Source organism: Pseudopipra pipra, chromosome 1 (assembly GCF_036250125.1).
Source record: "Pseudopipra pipra isolate bDixPip1 chromosome 1, bDixPip1.hap1, whole genome shotgun sequence".
Taxonomy (NCBI): Eukaryota; Metazoa; Chordata; class Aves; order Passeriformes; family Pipridae; genus Pseudopipra; species Pseudopipra pipra.
In genome coordinates this window covers 99,621,467-99,633,667 of record NC_087549.1, presented here as the reverse complement: position 1 = coordinate 99,633,667, position 12,201 = coordinate 99,621,467, and the positions used below count along the sequence as shown (strand labels likewise).

Here is a 12,201-nt window from a genome sequence, read left to right as displayed (position 1 = left end):
CTAGCAATCTCTTTGATTTTTATCACTTCATCTCTTTTAGTACAGTGGTCCACTGAATGCTCTGAAAATTAAGGGAGGAGAAGTGCACATAAATTGCTAATCCAGCCTGGGGTTTCCATCTTAAAGAGGCTGAGATTTCTGTAGGGAAAAGAAGATAATTTCGTGAAGTTGAATTTGCTCTATGAACATCATGTAACACAACTTTGTGTTTAGAGACATCTCTGCGGGCTCTGCTGGGCATCTTGCTGCATCTTGCAGCAATACCAATTAGGGCTGTTAAACTTGTTTCTGTCTGGTAAAATGCCATGCAATAAATAGTGTGCTGGTTTAAAGGTAAACCGGCAGGGGAAATGAACCCAACTCAAAAGAGAGATTATAAGTCAGAATAACAATTTAATAAAATAATACAATAAGTACGATTATACAGACAAACAATTGGTCTTAACCCACAAAATCCAAAGGTATAACCCAGCACCCTGGGGCATGAACAGAGTAGTGTTCGTTGGGCCCCCTGAGTCCAAAGTAAAAGGAGAGAGAAAACCTGTTGGTGAGAGTGCTGTTGCAGTCTGGTCAAGAGTGGTGATTGCAGTCTGGTTGAAAAGTGCTGTTTGTGGTCTGGTTGAAAAGTGGTGGTTGCAGTCCAGTTGAGAGTGGTGGTCACAGTCCTTCTCTGGATCCCACAAGTGGTAAAAAAGTCCCAAGACTCCAAGATTATATATATCCTCAGGTTCAGGCAGGAATGCCCAGTATCTCCCTCAAGGCGAGGAGTTCCACAATGGGTGTGAGGATAGGAGCATCCTCCTATCTCGCTGGCCTCTTAACACCCAGCTTTTAGCCTGAGGAGTCAGACTGCTCTGGGCAGATGGTGTAAATGCTCTATTGATAACAGTTTCTGGGAAATGGCATGGAAGGCTATAGAATACACAGTTTTGGGTTACACCCACACAGTGATGAACTGGTCCCAGCTGTTCTAACTAGCACAAATAGTGCAAACCAGTTAGTGCTGCACACCAGGAGTTTAATAGAGCTCCATGGAACTCCATTGTGCTTACACAACTTCTAGTTTTGTACACCTAACCTCAAGCATGTGCATTGAGGGATTGCAAATGGACTGAAGATACATGTGAAACCAGCAGTTTGTGTTTTGGACTTCTTCATTGATGGAGTAGGAAGCCAGAAAATGTAAGAAAAGATTGGGAGGAAGAAAGGGGGAAGGTCAAATTACTTAATGAAATCCTGTCTTATTAATGTGTATTCACACAGGATGAGTAGCTTCCCTCCAGGAGATGCAGAACTCCAGACTGGATTCCTAGGTTTTTCCTTGATCTTTTTTTTTTTCTAGTCTCAGTATTGGTTTAGTTAACCTACCTGACCACAGTTGCATGATCTGGCTATTTCATCAAGTCTATCCAACTTTGACCTGTCAATACACATGAAGGGAGACATCATGAAAGCTTTTCTATTCAAGATTCCTGTTCAAAGGGCTGCTTAATGGCATCCTTTCCTTCATGGGTGCTGCTTTCCAAGTTTGTAGCATGTGTTGAGAAGAGATCTTTTACCCTCCCTGCCTTCCCCCATGAGGACTGACTTTAGATGGCCATATGGAATATATAATATTAATGAGCAAAGTGGTACACATACCTTAATACATATATGCCAAGTTGCTAAAACCCTTATTTTATAACAGGTGCTATATAGTGACAGGGAAATGAACTTACTTGCCCAAAACACTTAATGGAAGTTGGAGGCTGAACCAGGCTGAGAATATGAGATTTGCCCTGGGTGATACCCACTCTGACTGGTATGCTCAATATCACTGGTATACTGGGGTTATTGAAAGTGGCCTTGCTCTCAGCTGAAATGGCACACCCTGCAGCAGTTGTGTGTTTGGGAATATTGTGTTGCTGAGAGCAGCATTGCAAGGTTGGATTATTTGTTTGTCAGGCTGTTAATTTTTTTCCAGTCTGACAAGAGCAGTTCCATAGGGTTTGACTGTGTAATTTTCATTAGTTTTCAAGTGCTGAGTTTGTTTTTTTAGCTTACCTGACTTTTAAAAAGTCTTGTTTGTTCTTCAGATTGATGTTTGAGAGAACTTTGTGCCATTTCCATGAGTCATGAAGGCACCAGGAATTTTTACTGTTCTGATAAACTCTGTGGTTGCCACATCCTTGGGCACCTGACTGAAAATTGGGCAGGCTGTTTTTTCGCAAGACATCTTGTCCTTCATACCTGTAGAAGATGGCATGCAATTACAATGTTTAGGCAGTCCAGTTTTGGATGTCATTGGGACCTCTTCCCAGTCTGTCACTGCCTCATCCTTCAGGTTGCACAGAGTATTCTGCATTCATTTATGAATGCATGAATTCATGTATGCACAGTCAGGATGGCTTGTGGTATGAACAGGATGGCAGCTCCCACAATAGGTGCCACAGGCTCTAAAATCTGTGCCACATCAACTGTGTGAGTACACCACTTTAATTAAAAACTCAACAATACAAAACTTCCTGAACATGTCTGTTCTTGAAAAATTTGTGTGATACAGAGTAGACAAAGTACGTGAAAAACAAGATTTTTTTTTTACATAACTGGGTAGGGATTATGAAAATATCACCCCGTGTTAGGCAAATGTTTGTCCTCTCTCCTTTAGTAACAGGAAAGCTGTGAGAATTTTTCAGAGCTGTCGAGGTGAGATGGGAGAACTGCTGTAGACTCCTACCTGTCCCTCCTCTGGTTTCTGAAGAAGCAGTAGGTCATGCTCTGTGGTATCTGTGTTGGCCCAGGTAAGCCTTGTTTACTTTCCCTTTTTCTTTATTGAAGCTGCATATGTATTGTAAGCCTGCCCCAGAGAAGCACTGTTGGCAGAAGGGTGATGCCAAGGGTATCTTTCGAGGACAAAACTCCTTTTCTGTTGTTCTACTGTGTTCAAACACATCTAATAGAGAGGGAAGGTTTGTTTAACAGAGTAGAACTGTCTCTTGTACCATATTTCTCCATGTACATTGAACAATGCCATTACTAATGGCTAAAGCTTGAAGCTTATGTCACTGAGTAATTAAATATACACTATCTAATGATACCACTGTCAAAGATAGTGAGCTGTGTAGTTTTATTGGTTCGTATAAAGTCCAATTAAGTTATTGACTTATTAACTAACTCCTTTTCTCAGACATAGAGATAGGATTAGCAATTGCTTAAATGAAATCTCTGATTGACTAAGGGACATAAAGTCTGGGCTACAACACAAACGATTACATGTACTTACAGTGTCCCCCCCTGCCCAGCCCAGTATGCAAAATATGTTCTTATCAACAGCGAAGTAAAATGTTTCCCCTCAGGGTTTCCTGTGCCAGTTAATGGGCAAAGCTAATGTTCATGAAGGCTAGCAGAGTCTGATGTGGATGAAGCCTGAACCAAATTCTCAGTGGTTAACTTTCAATTTAATTTTGTAACCTCAGAACTAGATCTGAAGTGACTGTCAGTTAAATCAGGAGTAATTTGGGGCAATTTTTGTAAATTTTTGGTAATTTTTGTCTACTGTTCTATGAAAGAGAAATCAGTTGAAACTTTGTACTGCAGAGAGAAAAAAGGGAGTAATTATAGTTAAACACTTGTCAGAGCAATTCTGATGAACATGTAGTATCTCAAATCTGAAACAGAAGGTCAACCTCATCTGATTTCTTTCTTTATACACTGACATATAGCAAGCATGCTAACTTCTGAGAGAAGTCAGCCAGGCTGTCCTGTGAACCAACCTAAAGCTATCTGAATCTGCTCCAAAACCATGACAAAATTGCGTAGGACTAGCTACAAGCAAGCTGATTCAGTGTTTGCTTCTCTGTGTTAAGCTGTTAGTGACATATTAGTGAAATGCATAACCATACTATAATTTTTTTTTAACCATTATCATCCTAATAAGAAGGCTGAGCCCATATGTAAGGGTGGGATAGGTATAAAGGTATCAAGATTCCACTTGAACCATATTGCAATAAATAGTAACAAATGTAAAAAGTTTACCCTGAATGCCCCTCACAGGGTTCATTTCACATTGCAAGGACCAGTACACTTAACTATTGCTGTAACCCTTATGACTTACAGATACTAATTTTGTCAAGAAGAAAAAAAAGTTCTGAATTGCAGTTCTGCAAATTTAGACCTGTCCATAAGAGTGAGGGTAGTTATTCCTGTCTCTGATAATGCTAAAAATAAAAATACAGGCCATTTACCTCTTCTAGAATATCTGCCTGATCCTCTTTTGAAACCAGTAGAAATAGCAGAATATCTACCTTTTATAGATTCAGCATTACTCTATAGAATTCACTGTCATGCTGGTGTGAGGAGACGGAATACTGCTTTTCCCCCCTTGAGGTTGTGTACAATTACTTGAATTAAAGCAACAAAATGTTTTTTACTCAAGTGAACAGAGGACCGAACACACAGAGGGAATAGACCTATTAACTGGAGGACAGAGCCCAAACTTATTTTCAGACATTAAAAGAAAGAGCGCTTCTTATAGATTATTCACTGTGAGTCATTTTGTCATTCAAGAGACTTACCACACTGACTGCCTCACTCATCTTTACTGGCTGGTGCACTATTGTTTAAAGAAATGCCAAGAAAACTGTTTCCCAAAAAATTTTGTTGCAGAGGAAGAAAAGGAGCCCACAGGACAGGAGGATGGGACTAACAGTAAACAAAATGCTAAGTTGTTTTCAAGAAGACTTACTTATAGTCAGGATTTAAAATTGCTTTGGTTTGACAGGACAGGCTGGCACTGGGATTTTCTACACTTTCCTGTTGCTGCTGCAGGGTCCATATGGAAGAGCACTAAGAGCAGCCCAAGGGCAACTCATCCCCATGCCACACTGCTGCAAGGGAGCTGTTGTAGGCATGCAGAGATTGCTGCCGGTGCAGGTATTTGTTCCCATTTCAGGTTCTACCCTCATCCGTCTTCTTGACCTGCTTCATGGACTAATGCAGAAATGGAAGAGGAAAGAATAGATCCAGGGCTTTATTTCATTAACAGGTGCTCCAAAAAGGTAGGGAAATACTGAAGCATGTGTCCAATCATGCTTACACAGGTATCATGCAGCCAGGGCAATATTTCTGTGTTTTACACCTGCCCCTTTCTTTGTCCCTCTCCCCAGCAGCACAATCACTGAAAGGCCTGGCAAAATCTGTCCCATCAGTAGTTAGCACTAGGGCTGCTGGAAATGCCTGAAATAATCTTCAGGGTATGTGAAGGTCTTGGTGATGTTTGTCTGCTTCTAAAACTGGTCTCAAGGGCATATATTACTGTGCTGCTAAGCCGTCTGAGTTCAAGGAGCATGCTGAGGTGGGACGTAGGAGCAAAGAGGTAACTTAACCCATTTGCCAAACTCAGTTTTCTTTGCTTGCAGTATTTGCTCAGGGATACAACAGCAGTGACCTTGAGCTCCCCATGACCACAGTGGTAGAAATTACATTCAAGTATAGGTATAGTGCCAGCTGCTTGGTTTAGAAGAAAGGAAAGAAGAAAAGACATCTGGGGCAAATGTTTTTCTCACTTGCAGACAGCAGGACGAAATAAATCTGCTGATGTGAGTGGGATTATATTGGTGCAAATCTACTATTTTAAGGACCCTTTGGTGGGCAACTGAAGGGTTGGTGGTCCTTATTAGTCCCCCATACCCACAGAGAATGGTGGTGTGAGAACAGAAGGGATCTGGCTGCACCCTTCTTATCGAAGGAAAGCAACTTAGGTGGTGCTGGTGCCCTGTCACCAGTTGTGGGCCACTCTCTTGGAGTGGTGAGACAAGGAGAGTGGCCTGGAATGATATAGCTGCCTTAGCCCCATCAAGAGATGTGCCTAGTCCAGTGCCAAGGGAGGAAAATATTTTTGCCTGACATCTGATCTACTGTTCTGATTAATCTGTGCCTAAGGTCCTTTGGAAAGAAAACCCTTGATTCTTGTATATGGGCTAATGATTTGGAATCCAGTTCTTTTATTGCCAAACTGATGGCACTTTTGCCAATTCTATCCTTAGAAGCAGGGGCACACCATTTGTATTCCATATCAGTTGAAATAATAATTGTATATGACCATATATCTGGCAAAGCTTAAAACAACAATAAAAAAAAAACCCTAAACTAACAATCTAGCAATCTAATAGCCAAACAATCATACACGATTTCTTTTAGGGAAATAAGACAATTTACCTCCTGCTTAGAGGACTGCTCATGTAACTGTATTTTTTATAAAATTAAAGCATTTTATATAGTACTTCTGCAGAATGAAGAGGACATTCAGCTAGATAAAAACTGTTGCAAAAAGAAAACAATCCTAAGACTTGGCCACTTCTTAACCCATTCCAGTGCTTGTGGAAATCCCTTATTCCAGATTACCAGCATATTGATTCAGCTCTAGTACCCCAGGGGGATAGACGGAAAGCTAAATGGTTGCCATACCTATCTGTTAGATATTTCACATTAGGCAGCACAAGAAATGCCAGTTGTTCTGCAGATGTGTGTGATTCTGCCTCTTCCTTCTTCATCTGAAATGCAACATCCATTACCTTTGTTCTCTTGGTAGCTAGCACAGACCTAAAGCTATGGTTCTTTTTCTTGTGACAAGGAAGATCCTGAGACACTCTGTGGCCAGAATATCAAGTTGTGTGTCCTTCACTGATCCTGGTTGTTTGCAATGCAAATGGTAGGCTTTGTCTCACATAGTGCCATATCCATGGTAACCAAATGAAGACAAGTTTGCATTACTTCCTTAGTAAAGTGTAATCCTCCCCCTGGTACATGTGCCAAGGAAGCATATGGACATAAAGGGATAGCAATATATTTTGTGGAATGGGAAGCAACCAAAGCACCTTCTTTTTTTTTTTTTTTTGTTTGTTGTTTGTTTGTTTGTTTTGTGTTTTTGTTTTTTGTTTTGGTTTTTTGTTTTGTTTTTGTTTTTTTCATTTTTCCCCCGTGTCAGTTATTGTTGCACTCATTCCTCCACCCTCTTTTTCCTATCTTGCCTTTATCTAGAATTCCCATTGTTAAAAATTAGACTAGTCCTGATTTCTGCTTTCCCCTTGCCTAGACGCTAAGCAAACAATCATCAGGTCAAACTGCCAGCTTAAACACCACTTCCTGGCAAACAGCCCTTCCTTACTCTTCTTGGTATCTTTAAAAAAAGACAAACCGACAAATTTCTTTTTCATAGCATCATAGACTGTTTCTTTCGACCAGCTTTTTTAGCAAAGGGAACAGACTCAAATTGAGTGTACTGCAAAATTATTTCTGTTGATACTGTTTTCACTGTTGTTGTTTTGTTTTCTTGCTTTTGACAACCTGTGCGCTGAATTTATGTTCTTCTCTTTATGTATCTGGGAGGCTTAAAATATGCTTCTTTCCTACTTCAGCACAGTCTCATGCTGTTTGAATACGAGAAAGAACTTCTTTACTATGCAGATGGCCAAGTACTAGAACAGATTGCCCAGGGAGGTTGTGGAATCTCCCTCACTGGAGATATTCAAGGACTGTCTGGATGCAATCTTGTGCAGTGTGCTGTAGAATGACCTTGTTTGGGCAGGGAGGTTGGACCAGATGATCCAGTGTGGTCCCTTCCAATCTTACCAATTCTGTGATTGTGTGAAACATCTTTATTTAGTGTTATCTGCAATGTTTCTTCTCAATAAGAGTGAGCTCACCTGGTGATTAAAATGCAGAACCATGATACCATCAGCTTCCAATTCAATTATTCACACTGCTTGTGTCAACCAGCACTAAGACTTTTACTTTGAAAAGAGCAGAATTAGTTGATACCACAGCCTCTGGACAGAAATTTTACCAAATGCTTCACATGGGTAGAACCCTCCCCAAATTTATATTTGCCAGCATATGAGAAAGCTTTAAGTGTTATTACAGCATTCACTACCTCTTATGCTTCCAGGAAATCTTCATTCCCTGGAGTTACTTCACCTGTAAGTGGATGTTCCAGAGGTGCTTTGAATATCAAACCAACTTTCCTTTATTTCTTCCAAGCAAATGGCAGGCATGTTGTAGAGACAGAAAAAATTAATATTGTCCACAGCAGCTACAATTGCAGTGTGCTTAACAATTCAAATGTTGATGGGCAGGGAAAAGGGACCTCAGCTTCATTTATCTGCCCAAAGTCAGGTCCTAAAGCTAAAGACAGAAGGTTTTTGTCATCTCCTTTTGCTTCTGATTAAGACAGAGAGAAAACTGGAGACCTCAGTCTACAAGCAGTGGTTTATCCTAATATACGGCAATTGAAAAGAGTGAATAATACAGACCAGAAATTATGATTATTCTCGCCTGAGGGCACCTTGCAAGATGCATCTTTCTACTTGTTTACTGGAGCAGACATTGATGCATCAAGATACTGTGATCTTCCTCCCTGAAGGAGCTGCCATAAGAAGTGTAGCTGAGCCAGAATACATAACACAACTGTGTCACTTATGACAGTAGTAGTATGAAGGATTTTTACTGTTTTCCTCCCATTTCTTTTTTTAGTGGTTACCTAAAAACAGCAATTGATTCATAAATGATATGGAGTATGAACTATAAAGTTGATAAAAGAAGAACTTCTCTTCCTAGCTCTGGGATCTGAAAAAAGCATGGTTTTTTTCTATTTATTCCATGTTGCCAAAGCATACTTAGTGTTCTGCTGTCATGCAAAACCAGCCCAGTCACCACAAATATACTCAAACACTTTTCTGTATAAATATGGAAGATTTTGAGAATTAAAAGGCCTCTACCTCCTAATTCATGTCTACATAACCGAAAATTTACCTGTGTATTTCTCAATATTGAAGATAACTGGGGGCTGCCTAGTTGAGTATGCATGAAGATGTATATGGAGATGTTTGCATTCATAAACATCTAAAGAAAATGGATAAATATTAGCCAAGTGTTATGAAGTAATCACTTGACAAATTAAAAGCAAAAAGTAATATTAATAGTGCTATCCAGTATGTATCATACAGTGTAAGGTATATTATGTGAAGCTAATGAAGTTCACGATCCTGTTTCGGTGAAACAAACATACTTTGCTCTAGTTGGTGGCAGGGAGAATGGTTCTGTTAAATGCTGGCAACAAAAGTGAGACAAATCTGTCTGGGAACCTCCCTCAAAATGTTTATGTGTTTTTTGATTTTTAGACACTTTTCATTTCTCTCATTCTCTAGTAAAGAGCTGGTATAAATATATGGCTGATGCATAGTCCTTGATTTCTACCTTGAAACTATTTTGGAGGGGAGGGGGAAAGGGTGCAGTGGGTAAAAAAGAGATTTCCAAAATATTCTGAGTGTGTTATCAAATGAACAAAACACACAGAACAGGGAAACCAGCCAGTCATTCATTCCATCAACAGATTTGCAAGGCTAAATCTGCTTCTGGAGAGCAGTTAGAAATTAAAACACACAGATGATGATTGGTGCTGGCACCCAAACTGTGAACAAGAGGACACTCTTGCCTGAAAAGATGTACCATATCAGATTAATCATTATGTGTTAATTAATTTGAATCAAAAGAATGTCTTCAACTGTCTATGCAGAGGAAAATAATGATGATAGCACTAATTAAATGTAATTAAAGTTATCTCTGTATTTCCCATATTTGGGTCCAAACTCTTCATTGCCCTTCATATTGTGTCATTTACAGTTCAGTTCCATTGTAGCATCTTCCCCTGCTGTAAATGGCTGTGCAAGTCATCGGCCAATAGAGAATCAGGCCAGTGGATTACTCAGCTGACAAACTAGCTTTAAACACTGACTTCATACCCTGAGAAGGTGTGTCACTGCATCTCCTCCACTGTGACTCATCCTAACATGAAAAAATGTTCCTTCTGCCTCGCTCTTCTCTTTTACTCCCCCAAAATGTTGAGAAAATCTTAGATGATGCAGGACATATACTGCATCAGGCCTGCTTGCACAATCTGGCCTGCATTTTGGACGGCAGGGACCTGTGTTCTCCAGCAGCAGATGTGTGTCCTTGAGCAGCAGATATCAGAAAGCTGCATAGAGGAAAACAAGGAAGGAGGTTGTTATCCAGGGTGTGAGAAACCAGAAGATGGGGGGACCTGGAAATGTGCCTTGGCTAGTAGAGCCAATGAAGTTATAGATATAGTGTGTGAAAGTAAATATAACCAATAGAAAGTTTGAATAGAGCGTGTGAACCCTGTAGGACCCTTGATAATGTGTGTATTTTTGGAATAAAGTTAGAGCATTGCCTGTACCTCTATGAGGATGTATCTCTGACTCTTGAGCTCGTTTTTTGCACCAAAACACTACTGTCCTTTCTTTGACCTCCTTCTGTCGCATGGGTATTTCTACTGACAACTTCTCTGACAGATGGGAGGCTCCATTTTCTGGCAGTTTTTTCCTTTAAAATGCAGTGACAGATATTGCAGGCACCATTCTTATGCAACTGCGGTACTCTGACTGGAAGAGCCTTTGAGAGGCCACAGCAAGTAGACAAGACTCTGGACTCCCTCTGTCAAAAGACATGGAAAACACAGTTCATGCTGTATAACCCATCCTCTGTATAAAGCATGTTTCTAGCCCACGCTTTCATCCTTTTGCTCATAGCTTTTTATTAGCCTCAAAGTCTCCTAAAAGGAAATAAGGGAAAAGAAGTCAGTAGGTGTACCAACTGACAAATTACTAACTACAACTAAAGATTTAAGTGATTTCGAAGAAGGTTGGGTTTCTTGGTCCAGAGAACATTCACAGAAGGGGCACCATCTTCCACAGCATTCTCCTGGAGAAACTGGTCACTCATATCTTGGATGTACTCTTCACTGAGAGAAAAGCTGCCTGGATGACTGGGCCCAGAGAGTGGTGGTGAATGGAACTAAATCCAGCTGGTGGCTGGTCTCTAGTAGTGTTCTCCAGGGCTCAGTACTACTGCCAGTCCTGTTTGATATCTTTATCAATGATCAGGATGAAGGTATTCCCTTCTGCCCATCTTAGAAACTTTGTTGTGATTAATAGTTGCATTGAGAGGAAATTGCTTTTATGTTTTGATGGAGCAGTTTTCATGGTCTGAGTAGCAGCTGGACAGCTATGTCAGTGCTATCATACTAAACTCACTTTTGGTCACAAACGCATGCTACATGTGGTAAAGGGTTAATTTCTGAAAGATATGAGATTTGATAAGGAACAAGATGCCCCAGTGTTAGCTGTTGCAGAGGACTTTAAAATTTCTGTTACAAGGACAAAAATCTTGCAACTTAAAAGGACACTATTGGCAAGAGGAAATATTATTATATTTTCATTGCACAGAGGAAAACGATGTGTAAAAGAAAGAGGAGACTTGTCCATTCAAGAGGGAATTCACATTTCCAGAGTGCCAGCCCAGGGATTCAGCCTCAAAAAATAGCTTCCCACCCTATAACCAACAATAGAGCTTTCTATTGACTGATGGGCTCTAAAAATGCCACTGATGTTTCACAATGAGTAAATGCAGGGAATCTTTTCTTTAGTTTTCATACTTGCTTTTTGAGATGGCATCAGATCCTGGCCAATGGACTGACAATAGCTTTGATGTGGACAAAGAAGGGATTCTGTTGTGCAGCAGAGTATCATGGGCTTACCTAGATGAAGACCGTTAAAAGTGATAGACCACCTTTTTATGCCACTGCTTGGTAAGACTGGAAAAATCAGGTTCTGCAGATTCTCAGCATCCCATGGTGACTGATGACAATGTCAGGGTTTTTTTCTTGTACTAGTTTGTTTCTACTGTTGACAAGCATTCACACGTTGTTCTTAGTCACTAACTCCATCTTTATTTTTATTCTCAGTGTTTCGTTCATGCAGGGTTCTGGTGGAATCTTTGCACCTCTTTGTATTTCCTATTGAAATGTTAGAAAAGCACAAATTTCTTGTTTCCTCAGGTGAGCCTTTAAGTACCAGATACTCAGTGTCACAATTGTGGTTGTGTTTTGCCTCCTTTTTCTTTATTGGATAGGGAAAAAATCACCAGTGTTGCGAAATCTGATCTTGTTTTCATCAAAACTTCACCATTGTTCTAATGTTCTCTTGGGTGAATGTGCCACTTGTCAAGGAATGTCACCTCAGAGTTCTGTGTTTAGTCTAAGACTTGGCTGCTTCTTCCATCTTCCAGTAAAGGACCTTCTTTTCTCTTCCTTCTAAAGTGTGTGAACTGCCTACCTCTTTATATTGACCACAAAGGGAACTTAAAAGA

The 12,201-nt window shown here is 40.3% G+C and overlaps 1 protein-coding gene across 1 annotated transcript in view; it reads left to right on the top strand.

Annotated features, from left to right (window-relative positions):
- The first annotated feature begins 2,383 nt into the window (after positions 1 to 2,383).
- Positions 2,384 to 12,201, top strand: part of ITPRID1 (ITPR interacting domain containing 1) — a 44,930-nt gene continuing 35,112 nt past the window's right edge. The window contains 2 exon segments of the mRNA XM_064637222.1: positions 2,384 to 2,460; positions 2,676 to 2,780. Of these exon segments, the coding sequence (XP_064493292.1) occupies positions 2,384 to 2,460; positions 2,676 to 2,780 (182 nt within the window).